General features: G+C 45.2%; 1 protein-coding gene across 3 annotated transcripts in view; it reads right to left on the bottom strand.

The window, feature by feature from the left end:
- Positions 1–20,741, bottom strand: part of PTPRN2 (protein tyrosine phosphatase receptor type N2) — a 1,142,627-nt gene that overhangs the window by 700,674 nt on the left and 421,212 nt on the right. For all 3 annotated transcript variants that reach the window (XM_084859285.1, XM_084859286.1, XM_084859287.1), the window contains one exon: positions 5,876–6,323. In XM_084859285.1, coding sequence (XP_084715411.1) covers positions 5,876–6,323 — 448 coding nt within the window. The remainder of the gene's footprint in view (positions 1–5,875; positions 6,324–20,741) is intronic.

The raw sequence follows: 20,741 nt of genomic DNA, 5'->3' as shown, positions 1-20,741 counted from the left end.
CACTCTGGGCGATGTACAACACGCCATGAAGCAATTTAAAACAATAAAATTCTACCATAATTTTTTTTTTAAAATACCCTAACCCTTTTATGAGAGGTGTCCCCCTCATAGACTTATGTAAGGCGGCTATCTGGTCTAAGCCTTCTACCTTCATAAAGCACTACAGATTAGACATTCGAGCTTGAGTGGACTGTGCCTTTGGCAGGGCTGTGCTTTTGTCAGTACTACATTGAGACACCGACCGACTGGTAAGTTAGCTTGTTACTCACCCATATGTGTGATACACAGAGACCACAAAGAAGAAAGTCAGGTTTCTTACCTGTAACTGTAGCTCTTTGAATGGTCATCTGTGCATTCACACAACCCCCCACCCCACCGTCCCCACTTCAGTGTCAACTGGACTATTGGTACCGAGGTGTTCTTCTCCTCAGTCTGGGACTACGTGCAGTCTCAAGGAGCTGAGGGGAAGGCAGGAACCCACGCTATATATGCCAGAGATGGTGGGGGAGGGGTTCCTACCAAAAAACTATGCAGCTTGGAAGTTTCCTGAATGAGTCTCTGCACAGGTGCAGAGCCCATATGTGTGAATGCACAGATGACCACTCAAAGAACTACAGTTACAGGTAAGCAACTTGACTTTCATTGACTGTCCATCTCTCCATCGCCAGGAAACCACCCCACCTTGGAGCAGGCCTTGAGGCACCTGCTGCTGGGACATAGAGACAGATTGGGGATGCTGTTGGTTTACCGCCCACCCTGCTGCCAGCATCCTCCCCAACTGAGCTTGCAGGGGCAGTCTTGAGTGTGGTGTTGGAGGAACCAAGGACAGTGGTTCTGGGTGACTTCAACTTCCATGCTGAAGCTGTCTCTGGAGTTCCAGCTTGGGACTTCATGGCCTCCATGACAACCATGGGGCGGTCTCAGTTTGTCATCGGCCTGAGATGTGAAGTAGGGCATACCCTTGATTTGGTTTTTGCTCCAAGTTGTGAGTTGGGTGGTCTGAAGATTGGGGGGGGGGGTCCAAGCACCCCACTGTCATGGTCAGACCATTTCCTGGTGAGATTTGAACTCACGGTGTTACTTCCCTCCTGCAGGGGTGGGGGACTCATTCGGATGGTCCACCCCAGGAGACTGATGGAATCCAATGGATTTCTGAATGCTCTTGGGGATTTTCCAGGGGAGAGAGCTGCTGAACCAGCTGAGGTCCTACCTTCACTGTGGAACAGTGAGATATGGAGGGCCATCGACCTGATTGCATCTGAGTGCCCTCTCCAGTTCTGTAGAGCCCATTCCACTCCTTGGTATACTGGGGAGCTGTGGTCAATGAAACAGGCTGGACATTGGCTAGAGTGCAAATGGTGTAAGACTTGAAGTGAAGATGACTGAGCACGCTCTAGAGCACATAACTGTGCCTATGGCATGGCGATGTGGGCAGCAAAGAGGGCTTACTTTGCTGCCTCCATTGCATCCTTGAGTAGCCATCCAGCAGAACTCTTCTGGGGGTTAACACCCTCCCCAGCAAATGGGGCTCTGGCCCCGTTGAGGACCCACTATGACCTTTTTTCATCATACTTTGAGGACAAAATCACTTGTCTCTGCAGCGAACTTGATGCTGTTGTTATCACAATTCCAGTGGAGGTGTCTGATGCCACTATCTGCCCAATTTTGTGGGATCAGTTCCAGTTCCTGAAGCCTGATGATGTGGACAAGGTGCTTGCAGCAACGTGACCAACCACATGCCCTCTCAACCCCTGCCCCTCTTGGCTAATAAAAGCTAGCTGAGGAGGTATGACTGGGTGGGTTCAGGGAATGATAAATGCTTCTCTGCAGGAAGGGGTGGTCCTTGCTGTCCTTAAGGAGGCAGTAGTGCAGCCATTCCTGAAGAAGCCCACTCTGGACCCAATGGTATGAGACAACTACCTCCCAGTTGCCAATACCACTTCCTTAGGGAAGGTACATGAGAGGGTTGTTGTGGCGGAGCAACTGCAGGCACTCTTGAAGGATACTGATTATCTAGACTCATTCCAGTCTGGGTTTGGATCTGGTTTTGGGACTGATTCAGCCTTAGTCGTCCTGATGGATGACCCTTATTGAGAGAGGGACAGTGGGAGTGCAACTCTGTTAATTCTGCTCAACCTCTCATCAGCTTTTGATACCATCAACCATGGTTTCCTCCTGGATTGACTCTGTGGGATGGATATCGGAGACACTGTGTTAACAGTGGTTCCAATCCTAGCTACGGGGTCAATTTCAGAAAGTAACTTTAGGTGACTATTCCTTGGCTCCTTGGCAACTTAGCTATGGAGTGCTGCAGGGTACCATCTTGTCCCCAATGTTGTTTAACATCTATATGAAGCTGCTGGGAGTGGTCATTAGGGGATTTGGAGCTAAATGCCATCAGTATGCTGATGACATGCAGCTCTATCTCCCTGTGACATCTGAATTAGGAAAGGCTGTGCAAGTCCTGGATCAGTGCCTAAACTCAGTAATGGGCTGGATGTGGGCCAATAAACCGAAGCTGAAGCCTGGCAAGATGGAAGCCCTGTTGGTGAGTGGTTCCTGAGTCCGGGAGATAGGCACATTGCCTGTTCTGGATGGGGTTGCACTCCCTCTGAAATATCAGGTTCGTAGTCTGGGGGTACTCCTAGATTTATTTATTTATTTATGCTCAGAGTGCCTTTTACCAGCTTCGGCTGGTTCACTAACTATGGCCTCTCCTGGACAGGGATAGCTTGGCCGCAGTGGTACAGGCATTAGTAACCTCAAGACTGGATTACTGCAATGCGCTCTATGTGGGGCTGCCCTTGAGGCTGATCTGGAAGCTGGAGTTAGTGCAGAATGCAGCAGCTTGGCTGTTGTCAAGAGCTGCCCCTTTTCAGCATATAACTCCTTTGGTAAGGGAACTGCACTGGCTGCCTATTCGCTACCAGGCCAGGTTTAAGTTATTAGTACTAGTGTACAAAGCCCTAAACAACTTGGGACCAGGATACCTGAGAGAGCACCTTCTTCTTTACCAAGCTGCCCAGTCACTGAGGTCATCAGAGTGTATATCCCTGGTGGTTCCACATGGGCCTATGGCCCAGTTGGAATCCACCAGGTAAAGAGCCTTCAGTGTGGTGGCCCCCTTCCTGTGGAACTCCCTGCCTTTGGAGGTCAGGCAGGCACCAACGTTGTATTGCTTTTGGCGCTTCCTGAAGACATTGTTCTTTCGAGAGGCCTTCCCTCAGTGAAGGCCACAGTTTATTAAGTTCAGAATCTGATCTTTCCAAATGTTTTGATTGTTTCAATTATGGGGTTGTATTATTGTAACTTGTTTTCCACTGCTCCAAAATCTTTGATGTGGAGTGTTATATAAATATTGTAAATAAATAAAATAAAAAATAACTGACATGAAAATATTTAATCAGGCTCTGTGTAGATTTGGCTGTTATATCCAGTCAGAGGTGGAAGTATGTAGACAAACAGGTATCCAGGAGACTAGTAGTCAAGCTGGGAAGCAGGCAGGAGGGCAAAGACAGACCATCAAGCCAGCCAGCAGATAAACAGAGATGGTCAGTTGGAGAGCAGTTTAGTTTGCACCTAAGTGACAGGTTGTTCAGACTGAAGACCCAAGCGAAAATTAAAAGCTTTAGAGGACCAGATGAAACTCTATTGGCTCCTATGGTAATCTAACCCTTGCTGACCTGGTAGCTGCTATATCACCCTTTGGGCTTGGCCATCTCCAGTGGTGGTGCGAAAGCACAGCAGAGGTTAGGCCAGATGCTGCCCCTGCTGGTAAGCTACCACAGTGGCACAGAGAGTTAGGTGTAAAAGTCCTGCTGTGAGAGTTCCCTGTTTGAGAGCCCTAGGTCTTTACATGGCCTGCCCCAAACATTCGTAGCATACAATTGCACAGGCCAGATATGAGCCCAATACAAAGTATATGTAATATTAACATTTCTGTATGGTGAGCATTTTCCCCATGCACGTTCAGTTCAATGCCTTCACTTCATACCTAGCTGTCCAGTAAAACCTGGGCTGCTGAACATAAGCTGTTGATATAACCTTGCCATTTCAGTTTCATTCACTATCAACTCGTTTTATTTCTTTCATTCTATCAGGCCTTATCTCCTCAGTCTCCTTCTCCTGGTTCCATAGTCTATAGCAAAGCACAGCCTCAATCACAAGCAAAATGAAAATAAGGGAAAGAAATCAAACAGGAGAAAATGAATGGCCAACGGCCCAACTCCAGAGCCTGCTAAAAGACTCTCAGCAGGTCTTTCTGGTTCATTAAATAAAGTGAAGATAGAGAAGCCATCTGCCTTCTCTGAAGTGTGTTGTTTGTCATTCTGGACAGTCACTAGGATGCTGCCTGTCAAAGGAACACCTCCTGAAGATAAGTTTCTTGTTAGAAATGACTGACATCTTAAGGAAAACTAGGCAAAAATATGAAACACTATTATGCAACAACCACTGTCCATGATGGTTAAAAGGCCAAAAACTACCACAGACACAACTGGCAGCAGTTTTCAAAAAAGTGGTATGTCCTGTATGTTAGAAGATACATGAGATTGAAGAATCTGGGCTTGGTTGTTGGTAGCAAACTAAGAAAAATACTTGTTTTGTGAAGAGACTTTTAAGAGGAAGAAACAGTTTGGCAAGGTGTGAATTTAAAAACATCCTGTGCTATAGCAAGCCTACAGAACAAAAGGATGCAGGATGTTTTGTATGTTTGCATTCATAGAAAATGTTCACTGTTGTACCCAAACATGGTGAAAAGTTATTCCAGGATACATTATGCCTATGGAAGCCGAACTGACAAAATCCAATACATTTAAGAGTATTATTCTCTGTAACAGTTAAATACCTGTTCTTTGTAGATCCCTGCTAAGAAAGGTGAAATAGGACAGAGCATGATAATGAAACCAGCATGGGCCTAGTTTGCTTTAACAGTAATCTTATTCCAGAGATGTGCAGTGCCACCTGGACTTGTATTTACATTAACATTTGCGTCTTGAAACCTATTATGAGACAGGTATTTCACCATGAATGCTGTAACTTCTGGCATGTACACACTGAGCCATCTTCTGACTAAATATCAACACCAATAGATGTTGTGCTTTGTAAGCAAAAGAACTAAAAGACACATGAAAACATATATATATTTCATGTATATACCATAGTATATACTATATATAGTATTCTACACTGCTACAAAGGAATTAAAATGTCACCGGCAAGTTATCAAATAATATTTCTGTGAATTTACAGAAACAATTTTTCACACATTCTAAACTTTAGCATCAGTTCATCGTTCTAACATAGAGTTCTAAGAGAAGTGCCAGTGGTCAGAATTTCCCAGGTTCCTCATTTCTCTCTATTGCAGGACTAATTCACATATGCACTTGATCTATCATCATTTGATTCGCCATCATACCATCACTCAAAACTGAACACAAACCTGAATGTATTCTTCCCTTGACTGCTACAAACTTTTAGTTTCAAGGAATTTGACATTGACTTGTCTGCCATGAAAGCTCTGCACATCTTTCATAGAATCCCTGGGTGTTGCAGCAGATTCTGAGGAGTGCTCTAAGGTTTATTCAAGGTGCACTGGCCAGGCCTGTTCAGTCTCACTATCATCTGAATGTGGACTGACAGTCTGCCCTGACACACACTGCCCTTTTCCTGTAGCTATACATTGCATGGGAATATTGACAGTAGTGAGCACACTGCCCTTAGGGGAAACTTGTCTGCCATTACTGACTTTCTCACTGAGGAAACCTTTTATAAGCTTCGAAAGAATTCCAGTGTTCCTTGGAACACAGTTTGAAAACCACTGTTCTAGAACACTACATGAGCACTCATGCAAAGTTGATGTATATTGATCCCTTACCATCAGCTTGAGTTAGAGGGACCCTCATATCACTCTGGGCAGAACCAGGTACCAGCCCAGATCCAGGCCTCCATAGGAATGGTGGTCTCATGTCAAAATCCCCTGTTTTTTCTTTGGACAACATTCCATCAAGATGATCAATCTGAGGAGGCTTGAGCCTATTGGTATAGATGGAAGACTCTTTAGTCCTGCTAACAAATGAACTTCCACCAAGTTTTTTTGCTGTCACCTTCTGAATGATGTATGCATTTAAAGCTGCCAATAGAGCTTTTCTGTCAAATTCTTCTTCTGGCTTTAGTGAGAATGTATCTATCTGTGGTTGGCTGAAGATCCTCATTGGGAAGTTTTCAATATATTTTGAATGGGCTGCTCCTGAATGAGTCAAAGAAGTTTTTCCTTTAGAATTCTGCACCATGTAGTTGATTATGGTGTCAGGTGGGATATCAATCTGGAAGAAAAAGTTAAGCTGTGTTAGAATTATTCTTAAGTTAACTCATTCTAATTAGCCAACATTGGAGCTCCATTAGACTATATAGTAATGGTGTTCTTGCTTTAACAACATGTTTAGACAGGTAAAAGGTACTCTACATGCTCTGTACAAAGCTGGATTCTACAGCTTATAGCAAGTATGCACATTTACATAATTTTGCTTATTCCATGCTGGTGCACAGGGACATGTTATTGATCTGTTTCTCCTCTGTATTGGGCAGAACTATTAGTGCATTAAAGCCCCAACCTTGGAAGACATACTGATCCATGCCTCTGGTTTCTGAGATATCACCAGGCATATTCCATACACTTCAAACCCTATCTTTGTATTCAGAAGGGTTAGAAACTTAATCTTAAAAATGATTTAAGTCACAATTAACTGGTCCTTTCTAATGAGACAATACAGAGGATTCAAGCCCCACAGGATCCCATGAAAGTGAACAAGAGAGTAGTGGCCCCACAGAAATCACTTAGAACTACACAGCTCAGCTGTGCAATGCAAGGCCTAGTGATGAGAAGGCATCCAGTCCAGACCATACCTAGACTGAGCCCTAATACCAGGTACATGTTGTCCTTATGTACATCACTAGGATCCTTATGCCAAAAGACTATGACTAATTTCTTATTATACTAAGCAAGTCACCAAAAACCAGCATTCAAGTAAAATATCCTGTGAGCTATTATTTTGGTAATGATAAATCATAAATGACTTATACAATATATTATTATTCAATCTTATTTCAATGTACCTAGTGTTTTTCCCCAGTTCTTATCTCCTTTATCTGTATTCTTAAATGTGATTTGACAGTTGTATAAGTCCTGGAATGCCCATAAAATAAGGGAGAAATAAACGGAATGTAGGGTCCTACATACTGTATATTGTACATTGAAGATGTAGAAAATGATGGATAAATAGCAATGAAAACAAATTAGCATCAATATAACATTTTATAGAGGAATATACAAAACATGTACATAATGGAAATCAGTTCTTGAAGCCTAAAAATAAGAGTTGTCAAACACCATGGTCCCAGGGATCACACACACAGTTCCTCATGCAGAACAGGACTTTACTGCCCTGCCCCAGACTGCAACTCCTAGCTTCCCCAGCTGATCCTAAAGGTCAAGGGATCATCTGGAATAGGATTCAATGTAGGGTGAAGAGTTGCTGTTTGAAAGGAAAATCACTTGCACAACCACTTTTCATTCATACATGGGGAACTTTGAATATCAGCCTCATACTCTGAAAATATGACCAAATCCAAACATCCAACAGTGCTGAAGAAAGCATTACTGTATCAATCAATTTTATTATGGTCATAGACCAGCGAGTTAAAAGATAGTTTCAATTACAACAAAGCTATTACTGTATACAAAACCTTATCAGACCACTTGCAAAAGGTACAGCCTGGGCAATCAAGGGTGGATTTTAAACATAGCTATTCAAAAAAAATCTGAACACTCTCAAATATTGGGATATCTGTGATTTCCCTGATTCTCTTGTAAACAAACAAGTCCATCAAGAAGAAGAACAGCACAAACACCTCAAGCAGTCTTATACAAATTGGGTACAAGTGTCAATCGCAGGCTAAGCTGGTATCAAAAGAGGACCAGTAGTCTCTCAGCAGCTTGACAGGTCACAACTCTGGCAGCCTGCAATGCTATTCAAAAATTCCTAATTAAAAATATGGTTTCAACAGCAGTAAGCCTAGTTTGAAAGCATCCTCGCTTCTGGCAGTCAACCTAAAGTCACAGGGATAGAAAAAGTCTATGCTCACATATAGCCTAAAGTTCCAGTATTAAATTTAAAGCCACCATTGACCATTGGTTGTCTCTATGGACACAGGCTAACATCACTTTATTCTTTGGTATATCTGTGGTGAAAGTTCTCTATATTTTTTATTGGAAAGTAGAGTGGAAAACCAATTCATTATTATACTAAAAGTGCCAACAAGGTCTGCATTGAGGTGTATCCCTTTGTGTAAAGTTAGCCAGGCCAGACTTTATTAAAGAACTGTCTTTCTCTCACTGCAAGTCTCTTCAACTTTTAAATGGATGAGAAATTCCTGGAGATAAACAGAATACCACAGGCCATGGAATTTTGTTGGTGTACTGCCCACACCGCTGCCCAACTGTCTCCCTGCCTGAGCTGGTGGAGGTGGTGTTGACTTGCCAGAAACTGACTGCATTGGAGGATTTTAACATTCACACTGAGGTCCCTTCATCAGGACAAGCTCAGGGTTTTATGACCCTACACATGTGACAGGGCACAGTCATGATCTTGTTTTTGGCCAGGATAAAGGTGATCTGTAGGTAGGTGAGTTTCAAAGAACTGTGTTGTCATAACACATCACTACCTAATTGGGTTTTTTTTTGCTGGGACACTTAACCTGTGCAGGTGTGAAGACCTACTAAAATGGTCCACCTTCGAAATAGATCCAGAAGGATTCCTGAATGCTCTGGGGGATGTTCTAATCACTAAAGTTGGTTATTCTGTCAAAGCCTTGGTTGATCTGTGGAATGGAGAGATGATCTGGGAGGTTGATGTGATCATTCCTCAGTTTCCTCTACGTAGGAGTGCTAGCTCCTTGGTTTTCTGAGAAGCTTACGGCAATGAAGCACTTAAGTAGACAACTAGAATGATGGTGGAGAAGGCTGAGGATGAATCTGACCTAACATGGATTAGAGCCCAGTTTAGGGCCTACTCTGTGGTACTGAAAGCAGCAAAGAAGTTGTTCTTCTCATCCACAATTGCATCAGAACAGTGTCATATGGAGATGTTGTTTCAGGTGGTTAAGAATTTATTATATACTAGACCTCAGAGACAGAAAGCGAAGAGGATCTAAAGAGCCTCTTGTTAAGGGTGAAAGAGGAGAGTGCAAAAGCTGGTTTGAAACTCAACATTAAAAAAAACTAAGATCATGGCATCTGGCCCCATCACTTCCTGGCATATAGAAGGGGAAGAAATGGAAGCAGTGACAGATTTTATTTTCTTGGGATCCAAGATCGCCGCAGATGGTGACTGTAGCCATGAAATTAAAAGACGCTTGCTCCTTGGGAGGAAAGCTATGGCAAACCTAGACAGCATAGTAAGAAGCAGAGACATCACCTTGCCCACAAAGGTCCATCTAATCAAAGCTATGGTTTTCCCAATAGTAACATATGGCTGTGAGAGCTGGACTATAAGGAAGGCTGAGCACCGAAGAATTGATGCTTTCGAACTGTGGTGCTGGAGAAGACTCTTATGAGTCCCCTGGACTGCAAGGAGGTCAAATCAGTCAATCCTAAAGGAAATCAACCCTGACTGCTCATTGGAAGGACACATACTGAAGCTGAAGCTCAAATATTTTGGCCACCTAATGCGAAGAGAAAACTCTCTGGAAAAGACCCTGATGCTGGGAAAGACTGAAGGCAAAAGGAGAAGGAGATGGCAGAGGAAGAGATGGCTAGATAGCATCACTGATGAATATGGACTTGAGCATGCTCCGGGAGAGAGCACAGGACTGGAAGGCCTGGTGTGCTATGGTCCATGGGGTCACGAAGAGTCGGACATGACTGAATGACTGAACAACAACAACAAGACCTCAGAGTAGTCTAGAGGCAATTAGTTGTGATGAATTTGCAAAAAATAGTTTATCTAGTTCATCCACAGGATATGGAGAGGTTACTTGGAGGAGTGAGACTAACCACTTGTTTGTTGGACCTAGGGATGTACGAAAGTCACTTACCTCATTTCTGTTGATGGGGGGGGCGTTCCGTCCCTCCCCCCAGAATCCTCGCTGGGGGGGAGGCGCTCCATTCCTTCCCCCCCGGAATCCTCCGCGGCCGGCTGTGCTCCACGGCAGCTCCGCGGAGTAGCCAGCCAGGGCCAGCCAGGCTAGAGCCGTCCGCAGCCGGATTTCCGGCTGCAGAGGGCTCTGGGGGGGGGGGGAACCGTGTACGCAAATGGCGGCAGCTACAGCCTAGGGTTGGCGGAGAATTTCTCCACGAATCTTTGGGAGGCCGAGTGCCGACGCATTTGGCCCCCCGAAAGTGTTGGGGAAATTCTCCGCTGGCCCCCCACCCCCCCCCCGGGATGGGACTTACCTTCGGCGAATGTCCCTCTCGGTGGCGGGTCCCGGCGGCGGTTCGGCGGCGGTTCGGCAGGGGCGGGGGCGGTGGGCGGTCTCCCGACCGGCTGCCGCCGCCGCCAATGCAAAAAAAAAAGTAAAGTAAAAAAAAAAAACACACACCCGTGATAGGCTACATAATGTTTTACATAGCCTATCACGGCTGACTTTGGAAATCTAGCCGTGATAGGCTACGTAAATCGTTACGTAGCCTATCACGGGTGTGTGTGTGTGTGTGTGTGTCAGGGTTAGGGATGTATGAAAGTCACTTACCTTGTCCGGCAGCTTTTTTCGCGGTGGGGGGGAAGCGCTTTGCTTCTCCCCCCGAAGTTCATGTAAGGGGGGGGTGTCTTCCCGCCTCGCCCGGCCGAAATTCAGGCCGGGGAGAAGCGCCCCGTCTCCCCAGCTGCGAACTATAAAAGAAAAGTAAAAAAAAAAAAAGCCCCGTGATAGGCTACGTAACGATTTACGTAGCCTATCACGGCTAGATCTGCAAAGCCTGTCACGGGTGACTTTGAAAAAAAAAAAAGCGCGTACGCTAATGGCGGCCCCCATAGGGAGCCGTCATTCACGTTCCTTATTTGGTCCCTGTAGTCTACGTAAATCTTTTTTAAATCAAATGCGTTGGCACTCGGCCCCCCGAAGTTTCGGGGAGAAATTATCCCCCATCCCTAGTCAGGGTGGACACTGAGCCCATAGAATCCCAGAGTAGTTCTGATTCTGAGGAAGAGCAGTCGCTCCTGGGAGAGGAGCGCGCTCCGCTTTCCCAGGGCCCACAGCTGACGGAGATTCCTCCCACCAGCATTCCTAGATTAGAAAGCAGTCCAAGGAGTGACCGAGCAGAGATAGCAGACTTGGTGGATGCGCGACGCAGACACAGAAAGCGGTGCCAGATGGAGGGCGCGGAAAGGAGGCGAAGTGCCAGGTTGGCGCGCAAACAATGGCTGCGCCCAGAGGCTCCAAGGGAAAAGGGGAGGGACTCTCCCTAGTCCTTAAGTTCAGGGGTCTGCCAGTAATTCCCTTTCAAACGGGGACCAACTGTTTCAACTTAGGGCATAGGTACTCTGCTGCTCAGATCTAGCTGCTACCTGTAGAGTTGTTAAGTTGTAAAAGAAGAATAAAGCTTTGAAAGGAATCCCTTTGTCTGTGTCTGGACTTGGCTACTGGATTAGACTGAGAGAGGCCTCCAAGGAGCCCTTGACAGCGTGTTTTATTTTTTACTTATTTTTTCGCGGCCGGGTAGACGGGGCGCTCCTACCCCGCCTGAATTTCGTTGGCGAGGGATGGGGCACCTCCCCCCCAGCCTGAATTTCGTCCAGGAGGGGCAGGGTGCCTCCCCCCCTCGCCTGAACTCCCCACCGCGAAGCAAGCTGTGGGACGAGGTAAGTCCTTTTCATCCATCCCTACTACAGCCGCCGCCATTTGCTTTCCTTAGTTTGGGCCGTCTTAGTCTATGTAAATATTTACGTAGACTAAGACGGCGAAAATAAGGGGAATGCAAATAGTGTAGCCGCCGCCATTTGCATATGCCTTTTCTTTTCTTTTCTTTTTTACCCAGAAGTTTTAGGCTATGTAAAAACTTACATAGTCTATCATGTCTCTGTAAAAAAACAACAACTGCAAATGGCGGTGGTGGCAGCCGGTCAGAAGCCGCCGCCGCCCGGAAGATCTGCCCCAGGTAAGTCTCATTCCAGGGGAGATCCGTGGGGTGGCAGGGGGGTGGCAGGCTGTTCCATCACATATTTCGGGGGGCCGAATGCACTGGCATTCAGCCTCACCGTGATCCGTGGCGGAATTCTCTGACATCCCTAGTTGGACCCATGTCCAATCCTGGCTGCTAACAGAGGAGCTGGCCAACTGGGTGGTGGAGAATGTAAAAGTTTCTTTCAAAGAGGGTTGGGTTCCAACTCCTCTAAAATAAGTGGTTGTAATAGCTTTGCTGAAGAATAGGGATGTACGAATTGTGTACCTTCGGAGCTGCTTGACTTCCACAGTTTGCGTCCAGTGCTCTGTTCCGCTATTCACAAGCCCCCAGAATTCTCCTCCTTTTTTCCCTCACACACACACACACACACACACACACACACACACATAATGGAAGAATATAGTTCTTCATATTCCCTGGTATGTTTATTCCTCATTTTGTCCATTCCATTTGTCCATTCCATGTCCATTTGTCCACGTGCAGGGTGTGCTTTTTATTCAAACAAACAGAAGCTTGCTAATCTTTCTGCTCATGCTGCATTTGTACAAGTGTAACTACTTCAGAAAGAACTTTCCATTATATTGTCGCTTTTTCATGAGTTTCATAACAGCAGTGTGGTGTAGTGGTTAGACAGCCAGTGTAGCCTAGTGGTTAGAGTCTTGGACTAGGACTTGGGAGATGGGGGGGGTTCTAGTCCCCACTTGGCTATGGAAGCTCACTGGGTGACTTTGGGCCAGTCTCAACCACACACATTGTTTGTGTGTTCTTTCTGAAGCAGTTACACTTATACAAATGCAGCATGAAGGGAAAGATTAGCAACCTTCTCTTTCTTTGAATAAAAAGCACACTCTGCACATGCTCAGGGAATGGTCCATGCCTTAATACCTTCTTGTGTTTGTTACTGTAACACACTGTTGCTCTTGAAAACGGTTGGAAGTTACAACTAATGTAAAATGCAGCAGCCAGGCATCTGTCTGATGTGCATTTATATCTACAAGCTACACTGGCTTGAATTTGTTCATGAACCCAATTTAGGGTGCTGGTTCTTACCTATAAAGCTCTAAATGGCTTGGGGCCAGAGTACCTCTCCTCCTGTATGAGTCTACCTGAAATCTGCAATTTTCATTAGAAGCCCTGTTGCATGTCCCACCACTGAGAGAGGTTAAGCTAATAAATGCACAAGATGGGTGCTTTTCTGTAGCAGCACCCTGCAGCAGAATTCACATCCAAGAGCAGTTAGATTGGCTCCATCTTTACCTTGTTTTAGGCAAAGCATCAATGCTTTTGATGGATTTTAATGTTGCTCTCTGATTTAAGATATTCCTGTTAACTGGTTGGATATTTATTCTTTTAAATTGTACACTGTCTCAAGAACCCTAGAGGGCAGAAATGAAATCTATAAATACAGTTTCAATAAATATATAATATGTATAAAACAGAAAGATACAAACTGAAATCCCAGTTAAATAAATATTTAGGCCCAGTTAAGCACAGGTAAATGGGAACTGGGAAATTGCTTGCACCTGAGGCCAGCTACCAAGTCTATTTTGCCCCTTCCCTGATCCAGGTACTTATCTGGTGAACTGCCTCACAAGAGGCTGGAGCTGGGGATGATTGCTTGCACCTGAGGCCAGCTATTACAGGTAAATAATGCAGTACTAGAGTTGTTAATAGAAAAGAGCAATATAGAAACATACAACACATCTAATATATTAAATAGCATAGAAGAAATCTATTAGATTTTATACAAAGAGAAGGACAGGGAGAACCACAGCATGGAATTCAGAGACATTTTGCGAACATATTTATTTTTTATCAGAGAGTTAAGATTATAGCCTTTTATATTTATGCCATCTCATCTGCTCTTTTTACTCCAGTTGAATGCCAACTGGACACTACTAGCCTTATTTCAAAGTTAAATGAGTTTCATAGGGTAACCCCACAGCAGGATTTTTTATTTTATTTTTTGCAAATCTGCATGGCTATTAATGACAAGGCTATGTACATTATTTTTTCTGTAAACATTACTTGTGTGACAGTGGGAACAGCAAGCCTTATGGAATAAGTGGGGAAAGAAAGACAGAGGCCACATACATCCAATAAGAAGTAATATTTGAGCCCGAGAATAAAGATATCTGACAACAACAGAAAAAAGTGAAGTAGTTCTAGGTTTTATCATAACAGCATTGGAGCTGTGTCATCTGTGGCTCTTGACTGCAATTGAACAGCATGTGGTTTCTATTAAAAAATAAGATACACTTTCAGTGGGAGCTAAGTGCAACTAACTTGTTTCTTGTTAAAATAAAGGCATGATTTGATTGCACATGGAGCTAAGCAGGTCTGGATCTGGCCAGTGTCTGATGGGAAACTGACAAGAACCCATGCATGCCACCTTGAGTTCCAGGATGGAAGAAAAGATGGGATGGAAATGTAAAATATAAAGATACATTGTTCAACAGATGGAGCTTCTATTCTATCAGATTTTGCCACCACCTTAAGATATTTAGAGCGAAATCTAAATATCTTATGCTGGGAATTGTAGGACTTTTTTCTGTCTAAACATGCATAGGATTGTGCCCTTAAACTATTTGTTAACTTTGAGCCATCAGTGTCTTTACTGAGGATGAGCTTTAAATTTTCCATTCAGAGGAATAGCTCCCTTGACCCATCATGGATCATAGAATCATAGAATCATAGAATAGTAGGGTTGGAAGGGGCCTACAAGGCCATCGAGTCCAACCCCCTGCTCAATGCAGGAATCCAAGTCAGAGCATCCCTGACAGATGGCTGTCCAGCCTCGTCTTGAATGCCTCCAGTGTGGGAGAGCCCACCACCTCCCTAGGTAATTGCTTCCATTGTCGTATTGCTCTAATGATGTAGATGACCTAGTTAATACACTGGATGAACAATAAAGAAAAGAAAATTACGTTGTAACCTGTACATTAACTTAAAGACAAGTCAACTATGACACACAGGATAAAATGAAACTGACCAGTCTTCATTGACTGGGCCCATGCAGTCTAGGATGGATGATTATTTAGACTTGCCTGAGGAGTAAATTATGAGGGATATTTATTCACTGCCAGTGACAAAGTGATATGCCTACTTAACTCCTGGTGACTGTCCCCCAATGAAGTAGTGTAGCCCGAAGATCAACAGATAACAGGTGCTACCTTCAGAATGTAAAACAGTAGTCCATTAATTGATGAAATAGTACCAAAGGCTGCTTGTTGAACCACAGCCCTTTGCAAAGTTAATAACTGGAAAAGGTGGAAGCTTCCTTGCACATAAAACAGGTGAACTGGAAGGAAGGGACTACATACCAGAAGAGGTGATGATTTGGACTGTGTGTGCTACTCCAGTAAAAGTAAGGGTGCTGAACAGGAGAGTGAATTTGTCTTGCAACCTAAATACATCCCTTTGTTTATTGGTTCATACAATGGAAATACATCCTTTTGGGTTCTCCTTCTACTGCTAAATACACCAAAGTACCTTATTATTCTTGTCACATAGGGAAATTGACCTGATATCAATAATATTTTTGCATTTGGATCATCATCATCATCTAGTTCTGACATTAGACAGCAAAAATTCTTTCCCTTATATTGAAAAATATTTTTTACTGGGTTGTTGGATTAAACCCACAAGGATTTTTATTGATATAGCTTTACATTTTTTATTGATGATAGCACCAGGTAAGCAGATTAGCCAGAATTATGCAGAACAGGACATGCAAGGTTTAATCTCCTGGAACATCCCTCTGGTGGAACTAATGGAGACCCAATCAGTTATCCCTAAGTGCCCTCTTTGACATATGTGCAGAAAACACAGTTCACAGTAAATTGGTGAAGCAGGCAGAAAGTTCAAATTATATTACACAGGCAAACCTTATTAATTCCTTTAAAGTCCTTCCAAAGACCGAGCTGGAGTAGACTCTATGCTCTAAGTGGGAAATTAATGGGAAATATTAGAGTGCCTGAGACCAAGGCTGCATTTATGTCAAATGAGAACCAATTAAAACTAACAAGTAATGTTATCACAAACACATCTCTGGCTAAGCCACACATTCTAGTCACCCAGGAGAAATGTTGGGTAGAAATACATTATGTTGCCCTGAACTGAGGCAGTAGACATCATTGCATCAATCATATTTAACTGGTTGGCAGCTAGGGCTTTGGAGCCTGAAGATATAGTATCTCCCACAACTAAAAGGGCTAGGAAACACCCAAAACTGAAATTGCAGCTATTGGGTCTGGGTGATGGATAATTTAAAAATGGGGCTGTGGTTTACGATAAGGTGGAGTTGACTGAAGTCTTGCCAGAGTGCTGACAGGAGGTTGTGTGGAAGGGAAATGGCTTTAATTGTTGTCAGGCTTAGACCAGGAGCTGCTGTGGGCCCTATAGTTTGGAGTCAGAATCTGATCCAGAAGTGGACCAGGATGGTTTAGAACCTAGTCCAGTTGTGGAAAGCCCAAGGCCTGAGAGCTCAGCTCTGCCTGGTTTCCCATCTGATTACAGGCCAAGGAAGGGGGCTGATTTTGGGACTTGGCTCAGGCTGTGGAATGTCAGAATGGTGAGAGCCTAACTCTGCCTGGCTTTAGAGCGGGGAGTAGGCTGGAGGAGTTGGACACTCTTGACCAGCTGCAGGTTTCAGCCTTGAATGATCTGCCTGCAGCTCAGAAGGCTGCCAGCCTCTCCATGAGAATCAAGCAGGGGGGAGACTCAGCTGAGGAAGAAGGGCTTTCAAACCTGTTTCTTGAAAATGGAAGCATCTATAGACAGCAGAACAGAGACATCTCCTTGACATAATGCTAGCTTATGGACCAGATTCCCGTGTCAGGACAGATTGTTAGAAGAAGAGCTATAGTAGCCCCTCCCCTTTATTTATGCTGGTGCAGAGGCTACAGAGCTTTTGCTGGAAACAGTGTCTCTAATGCCTGGACCACTTTCTTGTTTGGACTTAACCCTCCTTTAATGCCTGAACTAATCCTGAAACATGGGCTTTTAGCCCACCTGGGATCTAGTGTAGTAGAGGCCTTAATGGAAAACATCTCTACTGCCCAGGACTTTAACTTCTCTGGACTTATCCTGAATCCTGAACTTAGTCTGCGTGGGAGCCTGGAGAGGCTGTTGTATTGGTAATAGGAATGACTTCAGGAATCAGCAGGCCTCAAACACAACTGTTCTTTATTCAGCACACACAGAAGTAGGGATGGCAGAGAATTCTGCCACGGATCTCGGTGAGGCCGAATGCCAGTGCATTTGGCCCCCCGAAATCTGTGGCGGAACGGCTTGCCACCCCCCCGCCACCCCGCGGATACCCCCCGGGACGAGACTTACCTGGGGCAGATCTTCTGGGCGGTGGCTGCGGCAGCTGCGGCGGTGGCGGCTGGTCTTCCTACCAGCTGCGGCCGCTGCCATTTGCAGTTTGTTTGTTTTTTACAGAGACATGATAGGCTACGTAACTTTTTACATAGCCTAAAACGTCTGGGTAAAAAAAAAAAAAAAGGCGTACGCAAATGGCGGCTACGGCCGCCGCCACTTGCGTTCCTTAGTCTGGGCCGCTACACTATTTGCGTTCCCCTTATTTTCACCATCTTAGTCTACGTAAATATTTACGTAGATTAAGATGGCAAAAATAAGGAACACAATAGGCTATGGCCGCCGCCATTTGCGTACGTGGGTTTATTTTTTTCACTCCCAGAGCCCTCCGCGGCCGGAAATCCGGCTGCGGACGACTCTGGCCTGGCTGGGCCTACGTAAATCTTTACGTAGCCTATCACTTTTTTTGGGGGGGGTTGTTTTTTAACCTGGAAATGACGGCCGCCGCAGCCACCGCCGCCGAACCGCCGCCAGAGCCACCGCCGGAGCCGCCGCCGCCTGGAAGATCCGCCCAAGGTAAGTCTCGTCCCGGGGGGGGGGGCGGGCCGTTCCGCCACTGATTTCGGGGGGCCGAATGCGCTGGCATTCGGCCTCCCCGAGATCCGTGGCAGAACTTTCATACATCCCTAATGAGAAACCTGGCAAGTTGGCCAGTCTTCTCCTGCAAAGTGCTTCAGGGCATCTTTTGTTGTCTGTACCATCCATTCAGCTTGGCCATTTGTTCGGAGATGACGAGGTGAAATGGTGACAGCTTGAATAAGGTTCTTGTCTGCAAATGTTTTAAATTCAGCAGATGTAAATGCAGTCTCATTGTCTGAGACTATAGTATCAGGCAACCCATGGGTTGCAAATAAGTGGCAGTGCTGTGATTGTTGCAGCAGCTGTTTGTGATGATACTAAGACTACTTCAGATCAAGTAGTAAGAATCTACCACAACCAAAACGTTTTTTTCCCTTGAAATGGTCCTGCCAAATCCATATGAATTCTTGACCAAGGCTTCTTGGTCACTTCCCAGGGAAAGGTAGGTGCCGTTGGTGGATTGTGTGTAGTGGCTTGACAAGTACTGCACTCACTTACAGTTTTTTTCAATATCCGAGTCAATACCTGGCCACCAGACATAACTCCTGGCCAATGCTTTCATACAAACGATCCCTGGATGAGCTGCATGCAGTGTGGTCAAGATGGTTTGATGACCCGTATCTGGAATAACAACGTGGTTTCCCTATAGCAGACATCCCTTATGAGCAGACATCTCATGCTGACAGTGTTTGAATTGCTTAAATTCCTCTGGCAGTTCCTCATCCAGTCATCCCCTCCATACCCAGTTTAAAACACCAGCCAGTACAGGCTCTCAAGCAGTCAGCCTAGCAATTTGATCAACCTGAAGAGGTGGGTCAGGAAGGGCTTCTAGCATCAAGACTTCTGCATGGACATAGAGATAGTTGTGGAACTTTTTGACTCCTGCAATAACAGCTAGGGTTTCTCTGTCAATTTGTGTAAAGTTCCTTTCAGTGGATGACATAGTCCTTGAATAATAAGCAATTGGTGCCTCTGTGCCATCTGGAAATTTGTGACTTAGCACAGCACTAAGGATGGATGGACTGACCAAGCCACCCGCACCACCCACCCCTGCTCACAGCACTATGTGAGCTTTTAAACAGCTTGGTGAGTGCCTGAGGAAGCCATGGGACCACCCACCCTTGTAGGCGTAGTGGCTAAAGTGTTGGACTGGGAGTCTGGAGACCTGGGTTCTAGTCCCCACTCGGCCATGGAAGCTCACTGGGTGACTTTGGGCCGGTCACAGACTCTCAGCCCAACCCACCTCACAGGGTTGTTGTTGTGAGGACAAAATGGAGAGGAGGAGGATTATGTACGCTGCATTGGGTTCCTTAAGGAGGAAAAAAGGTGGGATATAAATGTAATAAATAAATAAATAAACAATGGCAGCTCCAGAACTTCCATATTTTTAATGTTGCGTAATTGGTGGGCATAAAGGCATCATTTATTTACTCAACATTAAAAATATGGAAGTTCTGGAGCTGCCATTGTTGCACACAATGGCAGCTGCTGGAGTCCCCATCAGAAAGAACAAGGGCTTAACAGTGACTCCTGCCTCCACTGCCTCTCAAGGCTTGCCGGGGGGGGGGGGGCAGGAGTCACACCAACTGCTCATTCTCAGCTCCTTGCAAGGAGGGGAGAAGAAGGGGTTAAGGGCAACTCCTGCCTCCACCGCCTCTGACTCCTGCCTCTCAAGACTTGCCAGGTGGTGTTAACCCTTGTTCTCCACTCCTGGAGGGGAGAACATCCTTGCAAGGAGGGGAGAACCTATGGGACCTGCTCATTGGGCGCGGGGCTGCTTGGTGAGTGGGTCTGGATGTGCATGAAGCCTTGGTGAGCTGGTCTGGGATGCGTGAGCAAGGGGGAGTCACCGGACTCCACCCCCTTCCGGGACTCTCATGACATCCCTACACAGCACCAACCCCATAAGAAGAAGTATCAGTAGTAAGGAGTAGTGGATTTTTTTCGTCATAATGTTCAAGCACAGAATTTGGACTCAACAAGTGTTTGACTTTTGGACATCTGGTCGGAGCCATGTCATCCTGGCAGTGACTTGCGGAGCTCCGCAGTTGCTTATCTCAAACAGCTGTGAAAAGGTTGAGAAACCTTTTTATCTTCCCCTGTAATTAAAAGGGGAAGCTTACAGTATCCAGATGAAATCTTGGAAGAACAGCTGCTTCTGCAGAGAAACAGAGGGGCTGGAATCTAAGGTTAGTCGCCAGAGTATCATCTACTGAACGCTGTTTGAAACTCCTAAGCAATTAGGAGACATAAGGACAGACGAGCTCCAAATTGTATTTGTGAATTTAAACTACCAGCAATATCTGAGAACTTGTAATTAAATCTGCTTAAGTGTTTGTTTTTCTGTTTCTGCGATCATACTTGCTTGTTATGCTTTTGAAAGTGGAGGATGGCAGTACCAAAGGAAAAAAAGAAAGGCTTGAGAACGCCATCTACCCCCGCAATTGCTCCCCTGGCAAAGGTTTCTAGAAATGCCAGAGATGAAGAGGAGTTGCTTGCTTTGATAAAAACTACATCTTCTCAGCTACCAGAGCAGTCACAAAAACTGGAAACAATTCAGGACTCAATCATTGCCCTTCAAAGGGCTGTGGATTTAATTAAT

Source organism: Heloderma suspectum, chromosome 5 (genome assembly GCF_057233095.1).
Source record: "Heloderma suspectum isolate Gila_16-S chromosome 5, 16-S_ref, whole genome shotgun sequence".
NCBI lineage: Eukaryota > Metazoa > Chordata > Lepidosauria > Squamata > Helodermatidae > Heloderma > Heloderma suspectum.
Note: the sequence above shows the minus strand (reverse complement) of the source record. Positions and strands in the feature narration are given on the sequence as shown.